At 39.2% G+C, this 15,968-nt stretch overlaps 1 protein-coding gene across 5 annotated transcripts in view; it reads right to left on the bottom strand.

The window, feature by feature from the left end:
* SREK1 (splicing regulatory glutamic acid and lysine rich protein 1) overlaps positions 1–15,968 on the bottom strand; it is a 58,448-nt gene that overhangs the window by 15,036 nt on the left and 27,444 nt on the right. For all 5 annotated transcript variants that reach the window (XM_073344095.2, XM_073344096.2, XM_073344097.2 and 2 more), the window contains 5 exons: positions 11,910–12,074; positions 9,743–9,921; positions 8,935–9,065; positions 7,677–7,791; positions 2,896–3,015 (listed from right to left, as the gene is read on the bottom strand). In XM_073344095.2, the coding sequence (XP_073200196.1) occupies positions 2,896–3,015; positions 7,677–7,791; positions 8,935–9,065; positions 9,743–9,921; positions 11,910–12,074 (710 nt within the window). The remainder of the gene's footprint in view (positions 1–2,895; positions 3,016–7,676; positions 7,792–8,934; positions 9,066–9,742; positions 9,922–11,909; positions 12,075–15,968) is intronic.

The raw sequence follows: 15,968 nt of genomic DNA, 5'->3' as shown, positions 1-15,968 counted from the left end.
TGGCAGACCGTAGACCCTAATGACTAAATACTATACCTGAGGAAAATGGGATATCCACATTGCAATATTTTTTGAGAGAGCGGACAGATGTCCAGGGTGTTGATTTGCACATTTCTTTGTAACAAACAATTTCAATATGTGTGAGAAGTGGATTTTGTAGAATGAAGGATTTTACCATCTTTTTTATAAGACATCTATTACTTGTAGCCACCAGCAGGTGGTTTCTTTTGCAGCTGGAGATGGTTATTTTTGGAGCTATGAGGCCTTTGGTTTTGCCAGCATGATCTTTTTCCTGAACGAGTTTGTTCTGTCCAACTAATATTAATGGATTGACAGACATTTAACTTCCCTAGAATGAGAAGAATTGGGACAGAACCAAGATAGAAAGAAAAGAAAATGAGGAAGCACGCCCTGGTTCCAAGGGCTGCTCTTTTAGTTCAGCCAAAAAAATTCAGCTTCCAGCTGGCCTCGGAAGCTTTGACTGGAGAATGAAATTTTGCTACTGCCCTATTGAACCTGCAAATAAGAAAGTCTGAACACAAACTTTCCCTTCCCAGCTGAGATGGCTCATAATGCAGCCATATGGATATATAAGGGGCTGAGGTTCAGATCTTTATTTAATCTATCAAAGACGACTAATTTGGACAGTTATTGAATATGAGCCAAGGCTATGTTCAACACATCAATTTTTGAAGACAAGTTAGACACATTAGTAGGCCTGCGACATAGAATCCTCCCTGGATTGGAGGAATACATCCAGTATTTGCTTGGAGTACCCAAGTTCCCACAGATTCATCCTCTCAAGTTCTACAAGAACACCTAGAACTTGTCGATGTCTTGACAACAAAATGATCTCCGAATCAGAAAGTCTCTGGTGAGGAGTAGTCATCTGAGAGCAGAGGTTGCTGAAGAGGCATCATAATCACTGTTCAGAAAATGTTCCAATCTTTTAGCCACCGAGCTTTTGGAAGTAATTGTTCCATCTTGCAGAATTTGGTGGTTTTGTTTTGGTGGTTTTTGTTTACGAGTCAGATGAAATCTGAAGGTTTCTCTTGGCTGTGGGGCTCATTTGGGATGATCCCTCCAAAAAGGGACCCAGTGAAAAGCTTATGTGATTGCATAAATATCTCAAATCAAGTACACTGAAATTTCAGGATAAGTAAGAACTCCGTGAGGCTAAATGCCAGAAGAGATCACAATAAGATGAGGCCATTAATAGGTCTGCAACGCCCAGGATAGTTAGACGGGTTGGGAAAGATGAAGCTGCTTTGGCCACCAGTAGGAGACTGATTCTAGGAGGCTCATAAGTGTAGCTAGGGCTCCCTTCAGACAGAGTCCAGCCATGTGCCCCACTATCCCTACCTTTCTCTACCAGAGCCGGTGTTTGGTCAAAACTCTTTCCACAGAGGCCTTCAGGTGATCAAGATCCAGTGGCCAAAGGCTCTGGTGCGGAGCCTGTGAAGACCACTGCTCCCACCAATGGGACATACATCCAGAAAGGCTGAACCGGTCAGGAGCAGGGGAGCGCCAACATCCTGAGGCCAGAAGGAGCTAATCATCAATGGATCAGGCCCAACCAATTCCAGCAGTGAGGTGCATTGCTCTCTGAAACGCTGGAGGAAGAGTGTGTGTCATGGGGAGAGAAGAGGCCAAATTACCTACAAAAGCAAGTCTGAAGCTCCCCTAAATGCATGAGGTAGAGCAGCGGTTCTGAAACTTAATTGCATCGTGACTCCCTTCTGACAACAAAAATTACTACATGACCCCAGGAGGGGGGACCGAAGCCTGAGCCCACTCAAGCCCCGCTGCCCCAGGTGGGAGGATGGGGGGAAAAGCTGAAGCCCAAGGGCTTCTGCCCTGGGTGGTAGGGCTTGGGCTTCAGACTTGTTGGGGCCCAGGGCCAACACCAGCCTTGGCGACCCCATTAAAATGGGGTCTTGACCAATTCTGGGGTCCTGACCCACAGTTTGAGAACCCCTGAGGTAGAATATAGAAAGATGCTTCTGCCAGATGGAGGCAGGACATTACAGACCACTTTGGCGCCAAAACTCTATCCAGTAAGCTGCCCTCATGAGTATCTGTTGATGTGGATAATTCAATAGTCCATCCCAGAGTGACGGATTGCCTGTGTATGCGAATTATGCTATTGTTCAATAAGATGAAGAATTAGCTTGATGGAATCCTGTAGTTGGCCAAACCGGATAGTCAAGAAGACTGAACATGAATAACTGGATTTGGATTAGGCTGGTCACAAGTAAACATTTCATAACACAAAGATGTATAGTTTTACTTATAGGAGGGAAAACAACCAACCTGAAATAACTAGAAAATTGGCAGAGCTAACATACACGCGGTGGATGTCCCTTTTGTGAATACTTGCTGATTTGTGACCAAATTCAACCCTAGTCTAAGCCAGTGCAACAACTTTGGAGTGATAGTTTGTGCCCACTTACACCATGGCTCAATTTGTCATGTAGAGTAAAATTTTCAGACTTGGTTGCCTAAAGTTTGGCATTTAACTAAAAACTACCTTATTTTCAATGATGCTGAACAACTGTAGTGACCATTGACTTCAGTGGAAGTTGAGGAAGCTCAGTACATAAGTTTAGGGACCCCAGTTTGAAAATTGTAACCATAGTACTTATTTTGCATAGTCTTTTTCTTGGGGAAATAAACATTATTTCAAACACCATGGAAGTCTCCACATTTCTACAGCCATGAAACTGATATCACAAAGGTATAAAATAGAAATAATTTGAAAATTCAAGACAGAATAGCTTAGAGACAAACTTGATTTTATTTTTCACCTGCAGTCTACATTTTGTAAGGTTTTTCCAGAAGCTATGAACTAGGTAATAAGAAGTGTAACACCAACTGTTAGCAAAGAAAGCTCACCGGGAATGAGAACGACTTCTTGACTTCCGCCTTTCCTTAGACTTGGAACGTTTTTTGGGAGGACTTTTGGATCTACGCCTATCCTTCTGACTAGAGAGTGATCTATTGTGTGATCTACTCCTGCAGCAAACAACATTAGAGAATAAATACTACATTTAACCTTGAGACTTCAGAAAAGAAACAACTGAAAAAAAATACATAAACCATCGAAATTAAATACATAGTATTTCATCTAATTATTATACCTAGTCCACAGTGAACTTTTTCACAGTTTTCCACGTTTAAAATTTGATTAGACTGACCCACCTCTTTCAAAACAGTATACCATTTAAAAAACTCTGCTACTACAATGTCATAGCAAAGAATTAACACACAGAAATGTCAGGAAAAGCAGAATTATGAATCATACAGCAACTGGACATCCTTGAACATACTGTAAAATATTAATACATCATATTATCATCCCAACGAGAGTGTGAAGTTTAATACAAAATTAAATTTGCACTAATTGGTCCATATTGCTGGCATGCAATATAGAAACTACACCTGCTCAGTTAATATTCTTAAATATTCCTGTGGTAAAAATATGATTGTGCTATTTGAATTTTACTGTAAAGACAGTTTTATAATAAACAGAATTTAATTTTACAATATACTGCTGTTAAATCTATACCTTTGTATGTATACACAATTTAGCTTAGTTACAATGTTACAGGAACCAAGATTTTGGATCACCCTATTCTTGTGTGTTTAAATTATAAAATGTAACATTGTATTAATGTTTTCTCTTGCATTTCTTCAATCATTCAATGTGTGGACAGGCAATCTTAATTTTTGCATTTTCTACACCCAGAAAGCATCGACCTCCTACATAACACAGGCCACAAAATTTCATCCAGCAATTCCTGCATCAAAGTTCCTAACTTCTGGTTCAGTTAGGGCATATATTATAGAAAAAATATCCAATCTTGATTTAAAACACATCAAGCAATCGAGAATCCACTATATCCTTAAGTAAGTGGTTCCAATTAAAGGTACCATGATCAATCACCTCTTAACCTTCTCTTGAATAAGCGAACTAGATTTAGCTTTTTAAATCTCCCAATGTAATGAAGGTTTTCCAGACTTCAAACCATTTTTCTAGCTCTTTTCCAAAGCCTTTCCAATTTTTTTTTTTTTTTTTTTAAAAGAACAGTGATCAGAACATAGTTTTCCAGTACTGGTCCCAGTCTGCATAAAACAGGAAAAAATGGGTTGCAGAAATAGAATAGGAAGAATGTTATTCAATATAAAGATCAGTAGAGAGAAGAGACAGCCAGGTTAGGTTGATTCTAGGAGAATTTCTATCCCCACCCATTTCACACTCCCATCCTTTTTAACACAACTGTATCATTTTGCATGAACAGTATCTATTAGGTAGAATTTTTTCTCCCTGGCATTTGTTCTTTTCTTTTTTAACTTCCTTAACTTTATTTTTCCCTTTCTACCACCATGATTCTTCTCTTTTGTCTTTTTCAATATGACTTTTCTATGTTGGGTAAATATTTATCTTCTTTTTCCTCTCCATTCTCGGTCTGTCTTTTCCTATGTTATTTTGTCTTCTTCCTTCCCTCCTCTTCTTCTATCATTCTTTTCTTCTCTTATGTTCGACATTCCCAACCTTTCTATACTTTCTCCACCTTCACCTTATTCTGGGACTACTGAACACTTCAAATCTCTGAGTGGGTTCCCCCCCCCCTTTTTCTTTTTTAAATCTGCACCCTTTTCTTTCCCTCCAAAGTTATCCCAGTATAAGATACAGGATAGGCAATATTCATTCTGGACCAGTAACAAATTCAAGGTCCTACATCTGGCACCATCAGGGCTAGAAAAAAAGTGCAGTATACACGTACTGATGGACACAGCACTAATTTTTAGAGGATTGTAAAAAATTAAATTACATTTTCCCCTTCCTCCAAGTCCTGTTCAGTTAGCTCATGGTCATTAAAGTGATTTGGCTTTACAGGTTTAATCTATCTTGGCTTTCCAGCCTTAGTACTAACATACTTCTAAAGACTCTGTGAAACCTCTCAAATGGTTTCTCTGTAAAAGATGGCAGATCCAAACATACGATGGTGTGATATCAAGTTTTAATAGTCCTCATTTTGGATTATCTGCCCAACCGATCTCTGGCTTTGCACTTGGGTATAACATGGCCATCTCAAATCCATGCTAATAAATCCTTTCTACCATATCATCATATGCCAAATATTCTCCCTTAGTCTGTATATATGACATTCCAATATAGTGTATGCATTTATTAAATGTCAAATCATAGAAATAAATGCAAATAGATTTATTCCAATGTGCAGACACTCAAGTAGAAACATGCTTGACTTATTTCTGTATAAACATACTCAGTATGCACTCAGATTTCTGTAGAAAATGACATGCTGTGATATTCTCCACATTATTGTCAATAAATCATAACTTACTGATTTGAACCTTTTTTCTCCTCACTCTGGGAAAAAAGCACATCCCTCTCAAAAACTTTGTACTAGAGCTGGGCAGGAATCGTTTGTTTGTTTTTGTCCCACAAGAATATTAAAGATTTTGAAAGTTTCCTGCCCCAAATCAGGATGAAAAGTCAAAATCTTGAAAACGTTCGTAAACCAAAAATCTGGGAGGTTGGGGAGAAGAAGGATTGGATCAGACAAATTCATTTAATGAATTTTAAAATGATTTGTTTCAATTTCAAACTTACGCTTTTCCTTTTTTTTTTAACCTATAAATTAACTTCAATTTAAAAATTAAATGTTGTGTCAACCCAAAAAAGGGAACTTTTGTTTAGAAAATGTCAAAATTTCAAGCCTTTCTTTCAAAAAATTTTCAAAACAAAAAATTCATTAACACCTTTCACATGAACAGTTTAGGATTTGACAAATCAGCATTATCTGACACAAAAGAAGTTTCATCAAAAAATTCCAGATCAGTTCTACTGAGTTTGATATTTTAGGGACCAATTTTAAGTTGCCTTGCCCCATCTAAACTTACCAAGAAAAGTGCAGGTTGACAGGAAGCACTCATGTTTATAACTGTCAAAATCCTGAGGAACAAAAAGATGCACAAAATGCCAGCACCACCTATGTTCTGCAACTCAAGACGCATACACAAAAGAGGGTATACCAGGGGAAAGGTTAGGGTTGTTCTGCCTAGAGCTGTGCTTCACATATTAATGTGGAATAGTCTGTCAACTAGATGCCAAACTAATTCCAGCTCAGTTAGAATAAGGCCTCTATGATTGATGAATTTGAGATGAAAGTAACTTGGGGATGATAAGCCACCAAGAAACAGGGAATGGCTGAGGGAGGTTTATTCTGAAAATGCTGTTGACTCTCTGCCAGGATCAGAATGATCTTTAGTTCGTTAAGTCCCCAGAACTGACTGCAAAATAAATTCATCGTACTACCATGCAAAGCACTGGATTCAGACATTTCTTTACCTATATCTAATTTTGAAGCAAGCAAGTGAGAATTTGGCTCTTAAAGCACAGTCAGCTCTGAGTTATCCATAGACAAAAGAATCTGAAAACTGTACTGTGTGACATGTAAAGCTTTCTTAAAAGAGAAGTTTTCTAGTTATGTGCTGACTGTCCCAAATAGGCATTCAGCAAATAATTGATTGTAAAAATATAAATTCTTCAATCTTCTAACATCATAGAACACAACCTCTGGTTATACCTACTGGAACAAACTGCAAAACTAAAGCCAAGCCTTCAGTGATTGTGCAAATCACTTCTCTTTGGTAGTATATGGATGTGGTGAGTCCTTATGGGTCACCTACATTGCCCACCATGGAGTTTTGGTAGTTGCCACATCACAGGACAATGCATTCAGGGGCATAACACAACTGCTGATGCAATACTGAAGAAACTTAACTTAAAAAAGAAGTTACTTTACATTCACTTCTATGCTAAATTTCTCTCACTCTTTTGCTATCTGAGGTAGTGGGTACATAACTTAGAAATATCCCCATAGCCATTTGGATAATCAAAGTTTCAGACAACAGGAATTCTGATTTCAGGAGACATTTCCAAAATTGAGATAACAGGAGTTTACCCTTGTCTCATTTGCGGGTAAAAAAGTTTGCAGGTAACTTTTTAAGAGTATACAGACAACTTTACTTCCATATTTAGATGACTTGGAATTTACAACCTAACCAAACTTTAAACATTAAAAATCAAAACAAATTCTCAGACCAAAATAGTGGGGGTTAAAATTTAACCAGAATTGGTGGGGCGGTTTTGTGTGACATGCATTTTCAGACTGAGTCCGTTAAATAATATTTATAATTTTGGGATACTATGAGTATCATACCAGCAAAAGCCACGATACCATCGAACAATCCAGGCCATCAATAGGGGGGAAAAAAATCTGACTACACTGTCCACCAGCAAAGCACAATTAATTGTATCACATTCTGAAATCGAGACCTTTCAAGATTTAACAAAAATCAAGCTACTCAAATGTGAGCATTTTATCTTCATCTGCTCTAACTGAAACCAGTCCTGTATCTTTTGAACACTATCCCAAAATAGCTTTTCCATGATGGTTGTCTGGTTTTGGGGAATGAAAATCTGCCCAAACGCATAAAGTTCTTATTTTGGTCCAGTCAACAGTATCAGGTACTTCAATAAATCTCTCCCAGCAATTCTTGGCTCAGAATTCAAAGACAATCTCAAAAGCTACTGCCATCAAGAAACACAGTGTAATCTCTTACTGCAAAATGGAAAGCATTCTCACCTGCGTTTTGAGCGTGATCTTTTCCTTCTAGATCGGGATTTTGAACTAGATCTGGACTCTGAACGAGAATGGGAACGAGATCGACCGCCTTTTCTTTCACTGCTCTTTCCAGACTCTGAGAGGAAAAAACCACTTTGCAGTGTAAGCTCAGAACATTTAAAGATCCCAGTTAACAATCTGGCACAAGTGGAATGTACCACATATAGTGCAATGGGCCTACTCTCTGCACATCTTCCTTCTTTGCAAAAATCCTTCAGAAACATCCAAGAAAGTCATTGCATATACTCGTTGAGTGCAGCCATCCTGCAGCAGTACACATAAACCAGATAATTATAAACAGCTAGCTGAGTAAGGAATGGGATTTATGTTGCTGCCACAATGCACAAGATTACAACATGTTCTCTTCTTGGCTTATTCAATTATATAAATTACTTTTTCTGAAAAAAAAATTAACTTCTGAGAATAGACAAAATTCAGAGTAGCAATTTTGAAAACGTGCACAAAAATTTAAATGACACTCAGCACTTAAAGTACTTTATATTTTCAAAGCACTGTATAAATATTAACTACTTAATCCTCACAACCCTCTGGAGAAGTATGTAAAGGTCTGGTCCAAAAATCCTGTAGTAAATGGAAAGTTTCCCACTGACTTTGATGGACAGTGAATCAGGTCCCATCTGATGATACTATGAGTAGTATTAAAAAAATAACTAGGAAATTTTAGAGTGTTGTGTCTTCCAGTTTTGTCCAGGGCAGATAATTATGCAGTGTCTAGGTTTGTTAATGACAATGAAACATCTCAAAGGTCTATGAAAAATCTTCATTGTTATCTTAATTAAAAGTTTTTTTAAAAAGATAAACAAATTCCTATTCTTTCATGACAAGCGAAGAACAACAAAGAATTGATAGAGTGAAAAATGTAATGTTTGTAAAGCACTTTGAATATAAAACAGCATTAGCATTAAGCATTATTAGGTATTATAATAGTATTGACTTCACAATTTTAAGCTATTGACAGCATTCATTGAACAAATCTTTGAAAATAAAATATGTCAAAACAAATTTGAAAAGAAACCTGGATTCCACCGGCTTGTCAAATAAGAAAACAATTTTGATTATTCAACTTTTACCAAAGACAAATACTGCTCATCTTGAGGGAGTCCTTTTCTCTGTCTGAAAATGCTCTATAAATGCATATCAAGATACACAGATTGAGATATACTGGTTTCATCCTGACTAGCGAACATAATGGATTTACCTGGCTCAATAGCTGCCGATATGAAAGACTGGGCTTCCCTTACTCTCTTCATCACTTCTTCCAACTCCTTGGCAGCAGCTTGTGGAGTCATTTCAGGAGGTTTCACTATTGCATTATTGGAGTGATTTATTCTAAAGTAAGGAACAAACCTAGCTTTAAAATTATGCTTGTGCACACTTTTTTTTAAAAAACTTGATTTAGAAAAAAAAAAAAAACAACAAGATAAATATACACTGCACCCTATCCATAATTAGCTTGTTTATAGATTTCTTCCTTATAATCACCGACACAATTTAAGTATTTACACATACCACCTGGTTTTTATTGCCTAAAACCTTTTTACCTTGAATAAATGCATTAATACACATGGTGATGCCCATATTTATGTGGCATACAAACATGTTTTCAAACAATAGAAGAATAAGAAATTTAATCTTTTTTAAATTAAAGGTGAAATTTATATCCTGAAACCTATTTACCACATAAGCCCCATATTTAGGGCTTAAGTAGAGCCTAGTGTGAGTCATCTACACGGTGATAGATTTCACCCTCAGAGATTAAATATTAGTATACGCTGCTCTGTTCTACACTATACCCTTATCCAGGGGAAGTAACTTTCACTCTTGAAAATGTAAAAGAACAGGTATCAAAGGCTACAGAAAGCAGCACCCTGCTAATACAGGCCTTGCAAACTGCTTTGTATGGCATACCTCCACAGATGAGAGCCATAATTACAGACATATTTATAAAGATACTGAGAAATCTTTCATTCAGAATTCATCTGGATATTTTCTGTTTAATTTCTTACTTCAGTGGCCTGTCTCCAAACATAACTCCATTAAAGGCAAGAGCACGAGGTACAGAATTTTGGTCTGCAAATTCCACAAAAGCAAACCGTGTTGGTTGTGTCTCATCACCTGCCATTCGCACAAACTTCACTTCTCCAACTTGTTTAAAAAATTCAAGCAGCTGATCTGCTGTTGTAGTCTAGAAAAAAAACCAAAAAGCTCAGGTGAAGTAAAATATGTAATGAAAAACACTTATCCAACATACCAGGTAACCTAAGAACTTCAGAGATTAGGAAAAAAGATTTCATTAGTCAAAGGCAACGTGGACCAAAACTTCTATATTTCTTTCCTTCCCCATAAAAGTTATTTGGAAACTAGCCAATTTAGAAAAGGGAGGATCACATTTTTTTCTCCACACATCTAAAAAGTCTGCTTCTATTTAAAATGGTGCCACTAATACAAAAGATATTTTGAAAGGGTGATGTTTGGAAACTACATATTATTAAAAAAAAAGAAAGACGTTTCTGGATGAACCATTTTAAGAGAGGTATGTTAATCCAACAAATTTAAATAATCAAGGAAAGGAGAGGTGAAAATGCTTATCCTTCTCTCCCCTCCAACTGCCTGTAGAAATGAAGGAAAGGATCATTGCAAGCCCTGAACTCATCAGACCTGTCAATAATAAACATATTTCCATATGGATCTGCTTTTTTTAAGGTAGTACATTTGAAATCATCAATTAAAAAGGAATTTCTTTTTATTTCAAATTGAATAATTTCATGTGTGTTACATATACTGATTGAAAGTGCATCAAAATAATATTTTTTAACATGTTGTTTCTATCTATTCACCCATCCAGAGTTTTAGAATGGCACTCATCTCAGTAGTAACTTTCTACTTAGGTATATAGTTAGGCGAATAAAACAAAAGCCACATTTACTCTTGACTGAGTGGCATTTTCATATTTAAATAACCCTCTGGTAAATAATTGACCATTTAAGGAAGAGGACTTTGTTTCCCTGTTATGGATACAGAGGACTCTTCATACTAAATTATACAACTAATCCACCAAGTCCAGCCTCCTGTGATGGCCAATTATTCATACTTGAGAAAAAGGTAAATTCCTTCCCCACAATGCACCTATCCTACAGAGCAATGCTGTACATGGATGGGGGGATGATACAAATTCCTTCATAATCCCTGAAGTAATCAGTTTATTATACTCTGATGCAGATCATCATTATTTCAGCATACATAGCGATAAAACCATCAAAATCTGTAGTATTTGTTTCTTTGAAGTAGTGAACTCTACAGGCTGTCTTCCCCCCCCTTTCCCAAGAAGCATTCACAACACAACTAATAACCACAAGAGCATCTTTTTTTTTATTTGTTTGAATTATCTTCTATTTTTACCATGTGGAACAAACTCATTATGCACATATGGGTCTTTTCAAAACTGTTTAAGGTCATAAATCACAATGACATGGGCTAAACCAGAGCTGGGCAAACTTTTTGGCACGAGGACCATATCTGGGTATGGAAATTGTATGGCAGGCCATGAATGCTCACAAAATTGGGGGCTGAGGTGCGGGAGGAGGTGAGGGCTCCGGGGTGGGGCCAGAAATGAGGAGTTCAGGGTGCAGGAGGGTACTCCGGCTAGGACTGAGGGGTTCGGAGGGCTGGGGAAGGGGGTTGGGGAGCGTGAGCGTGTCAGGGGTGCAGGCTCCGGGCGGCGCTTACCTCAAACAGCTCCCAGAAGCAGTGGCATGTCCCCCCTCTGGCTCGTACGTGGAGGCACATCCAGGTGGCTCTGCGTGCTGCCCTGTCCTCAGGTGCCTCCCCTGTAGCTCCCATTAGCCATGGTTCCCAGCCAATGGGAGCTGTGGGGACAGCGCTTGGGGCGGCGGCAGCATGCAGAGCCCCCTGGCTGCCCCTACACATAGGAGCTGGAGAGGGGACATGCCGCTGCTTCTGGGAGCCACATGGAGTGGGGCAAGCCCCTGACCCCACTCCCCGGCTGGAGTGCCGGAGTGGGGCAAGTGCCAGACCCTGCTCCCCAGCGGGAGTTTGAGGGCCAGATTAAAACATCTGGAGGGCTGGATGCAGCGCTGGGCCATAGTTTGCCCACCGCTGGGCTAAAAACTACATCTTCCTTTAACTTTTCAAATTTGACAAAAAGGACGGTACCTGAGAATTCAGATTTCCAACGTAGACTGTTCTCCTAATTTCATCAATTTTGGAAGGATCCACATTTCCCATAATTGGTGGCTGTGGTATTTCTCCAAGTGCTGTAATATTAGGGTCCAATGCTGCTGCTGGTATAGCTCCCAACGTGCCAAGTGAAACACTAAGCTAAAAAAACAAAAACAAAAACATGATTTATAAACAAATAGGAGACTGTGTGTCCCAGCAAGGCTTTTATCCCAAGTACATCCAAGTAAAAAACAAAATACAAATTCAGTACAAACAGATAATATTTTTTTTACAGTTAAACCCTCACCTTGCAAAAATTCTATCCCCCAAATCTAGCCTCTCATATATTAAATGTTCCAAAATATGGCCAGTCACCGTCTTGCTTAAGCTTTTGGCCAGTGATGCTATAGCATAATCAAACAGAAAGGTAATGGCAGAATTCCCCTGCAGAACATGAACATTTATGCCCATGATATCTAGGGAAAAGGCAACTTTCTACTTTGTGTCTACTGCACCTTCCTAGCATGAGACAATAAACAAGAATTCCATAGCTATGCTGCCAAGAATGACATAATTCTCTCCCAAGTCTTATGTTATAGAGAAAGAGACCAGTCTACATTTTCTTTTGTGAAACACGTGATTAGATTTGAGTCTTTTTCCCAGATTAATATAAAAACTGACAAATTGGGGGAGGAAAGACTAATATTGCTCAACGAAGGAGTTTCTTATGGTTAATGCTTTGGCTGCAATGTTTACAGGCGCTATGGAGAACCCAATGGGAGTAACTGGACACTCCATTCTCCTTCATTTTAAAAGGAAAATGAGCATCCAAATCCCCTGCGTGGCTTTGAAATCTCAGCCTAAAGGTTTTCTAACTTGGACCCACTGCTAATGTGAAAGCTCAGAGGGGGATCTAAACTGGCTGAGGTCTAAATATTTCTTATTCAGTCCTGGTCCAGAACTACAGAAGTAGCATTAGTCTTGAGGATCAGTCATAGATCTTGTGCAACACCAGAGAGGTAAATGAACACCATGTACCACCGGAAAAATAGAATTCCATAGCAAGTATATAGCAGTTGTTTCTATCCCTGGTAGATTGAGAGAGATTAGGTTTTAAAAATCCAACAATTCAAATAACTATCACGCTTTCCCTTACATACATACACACAATTGAATTCCAAAGTGATTTTAACATGTATCTTGACAATTGCTAGATTTTCATATTCCTTATGCTGGTGGAAAATCTGGAATTCTAGCATTCAAACAGCATAATGTAGTAATTCTGTGGACTGTAAAGGATTAGCTGGTAGGCAACAGAGACGTGGTAAGTAACATGGTACCACTTTCTCCTTGTTTCCAATTGCTTCTACATGGGTCCAGGTGTCTAAAAGCAAAGATGTGCCAGCCTAGCTATATCCACAGGGGCTACTGCAATATAAGAAAAAAGAGGAGGAGGAAAGTAAAGAGTAATAGCTCTCAGGGAATGGAACTGCCATGCACTACCATGAGAGGTGCACGGAGCCCTTCACCACGTGAAAAATGTTCAGGGAACAAAGGAAACAGGCAGGTGGGGAAGAGGACCACCAGGCAGCGTACCTCTGGAAAGGGAGGACCAGCCTGCAGGGGAGCAGAGAAATGAACCAAAAAGGCCAAACAGCATATGCCCATAACAAAGACGAACAGGCAGCAACAAACCACATGTAGGGAGATCAGGCAAAAGAGAAACACATGTAACTGACTGGGGGAAAGAGTGGGAAACAGGACAGATGACAGAAAGAAATGAAACAAAGAGCAGGAGATAATTACTTATTTTTTCCAAAACAGACAAAACACTAATTGCTTTTAAAAACAATTAAAGTACCTGAGACTTTTCTATACTAGCATTCCATGTAAGCATGCTGCACAATTATATATACGATTATAAATGAAGAAATGGGAGGAGTTGCTCCATCAGACACACTCTCCATTAAGATGTAATGTAAACACAAGTAGTTAAGATCTGCTCCTTTTTCAAAATGCAGGGATGAGGTATTTTCTAAGATCATGTATAAATCACTATTTTCCTAATTCCAGAATGGAAATCATGAGCTTTAGTGTAAATTTAATGATTCTCCAGTTTTATGTCACTGATACCAAATTTCACCCTTTCCTCTTGTGCCAAAACGTATTCACTGGCAAACAGCAGTTCACTTTGGCTTTGTATTCACTCCTTTTACCTCCTGGAGAATCCATAAGGAATACAGAACTAAAATTTTTCTAAACAAACATCAAATATTGTCAAATGCTTTACACAAGCCCAACTGTCAGTCCTTTATCTGGCATATAAAAGGTCAATATTTTCTGGTGGTACTATATGTATTATGATCTAATCTGAACTTGCAATGGAAAAATAAATACACTTTTGGGGACTGGAAACCCTTTTCATTTTAGTCTGTAAACTACCAGAGATAAAAATGCTCAGAATAATGGTCTTCTCTTGTACATGAGTCTGAAAGTACCTTAGTGCTATTTATAGCAAATCTAGTTTCCCAAACATACACTGACATTATTAAAAACAAATCTTTAAAACTGAAACAACACAACAACCACATGGGTGTTGATGAGAAATGTTCTTAAAATATATTAAAACATCCACATTTACATCCATCCACTTACAGGGGAATTAAAGTGGATCCAAACCTATTAATTAATATACCAGATGGCTCTAAGGCAGGGGTAGCCAAATCCGGACCGCCAGATGCTTTTGAACACATTCCATAATCTTTTTATTTACTTATTATCATTATTGTTATTATTTTTCTCTGGAGTCCGGACCTTGACTATACCTTGACCAAGAAATTTAGACCCTGACAAAAAATAATTGACTACCCCTGCTCTAAGGGCCTGATCCTGCAAAGTGTTGATCACCCTCAACTCCAATTGGTTCTGGAGGGAAGCCAAGAGCCCCTGCATCGGAAGAGGGCACTCATCACACTACAAAATTGTGACCTAGTGCAACACATTACATCCTTGTCACCAGGAACTCACTACACACTAGAGAAGGCTATTTCCCAGTGACAGAAACATTAGAGGTCTTTGAAAAGAGTCGCAATCCACCACGAAATGCTGAACCTCATTTTTTTACCTTATGTCCCTTATTAGCATGCAAGAGAACGACTGAAACAAAGATTTCACAGATGGTTGCCTCCTTGGCCTTTATAAGAATTCGTAAGCTGGGGGTAGGGTGGGGGGGGGAATAAATCTCTGACTGAGAAATATTTGCCTTGCTTAGACTGAATGACAAGGGAAGATAATAAAGTTGGAATATGCAAAGCCTGAAGCAAGGGGTTAGAAGTTTCCTGGATTTGATAGGTGTGTTGACTTTCCAAATCTGCATGTTTTCTAAACAAACTATCATATATACTCGTTCATAAGCTGAATTTTTTTTAGTAAAAAAGGGAAGCATTAGAGAAGGGGGTCGGCTTATGAACGGGTATAGAGTGGGAGAGGTGGGCAGGGAGAGGCAGCAGAGCCAGAAGGAAAGAGGCGGGGCCAGAGTCTCTCCGCTTCTGGCCATGCTGCTCTCCCCACAGCCTCTGAGGCAGCTGCTGCTCTGGGGCTGGCAGGCTGCGGCCATGCTGCCCGGCCCCATCCGCTGGAGCAGGCTACGGCCAGGCCAGAGACATCCTCCCCTGACCCACCCCAGCTAAGGTGGAAGAGATGGGATGGGGAGAGTGTGGGGGTCCTGGGCTAGGGTCATGTGTGGGGTGGTCACAGGGGTTACTCCCCTGACCTCCAGCTTCTCCCATGACCCTCCCACCCCCAAATTTCCCCACCAGTTGCTGTCCTGGCCCGTTAGGGTAAGCAGCTGGCGGGCCGGGACAGTTTATTTACTCAGGTTGACTTCCGTACCTGTGGACACTCAAGGTAAACAAACCGTCTCTGCCCGCCAGCAGCTTATCCTGATAGTCCCAGGAGCCAAAGTTTGCCGACCCCTGAATTATAGGGGGTCATGAACGCGTCATAAAAAATTTCCATTTTTACTTCTCCATCTTTGGGGTGGGAGGGCAGCTT

Source organism: Lepidochelys kempii, chromosome 5, assembly GCF_965140285.1.
Source record: "Lepidochelys kempii isolate rLepKem1 chromosome 5, rLepKem1.hap1, whole genome shotgun sequence".
Classification (NCBI taxonomy): Eukaryota; Metazoa; Chordata; order Testudines; family Cheloniidae; genus Lepidochelys; species Lepidochelys kempii.
Note: the sequence above shows the minus strand (reverse complement) of the source record. Positions and strands in the feature narration are given on the sequence as shown.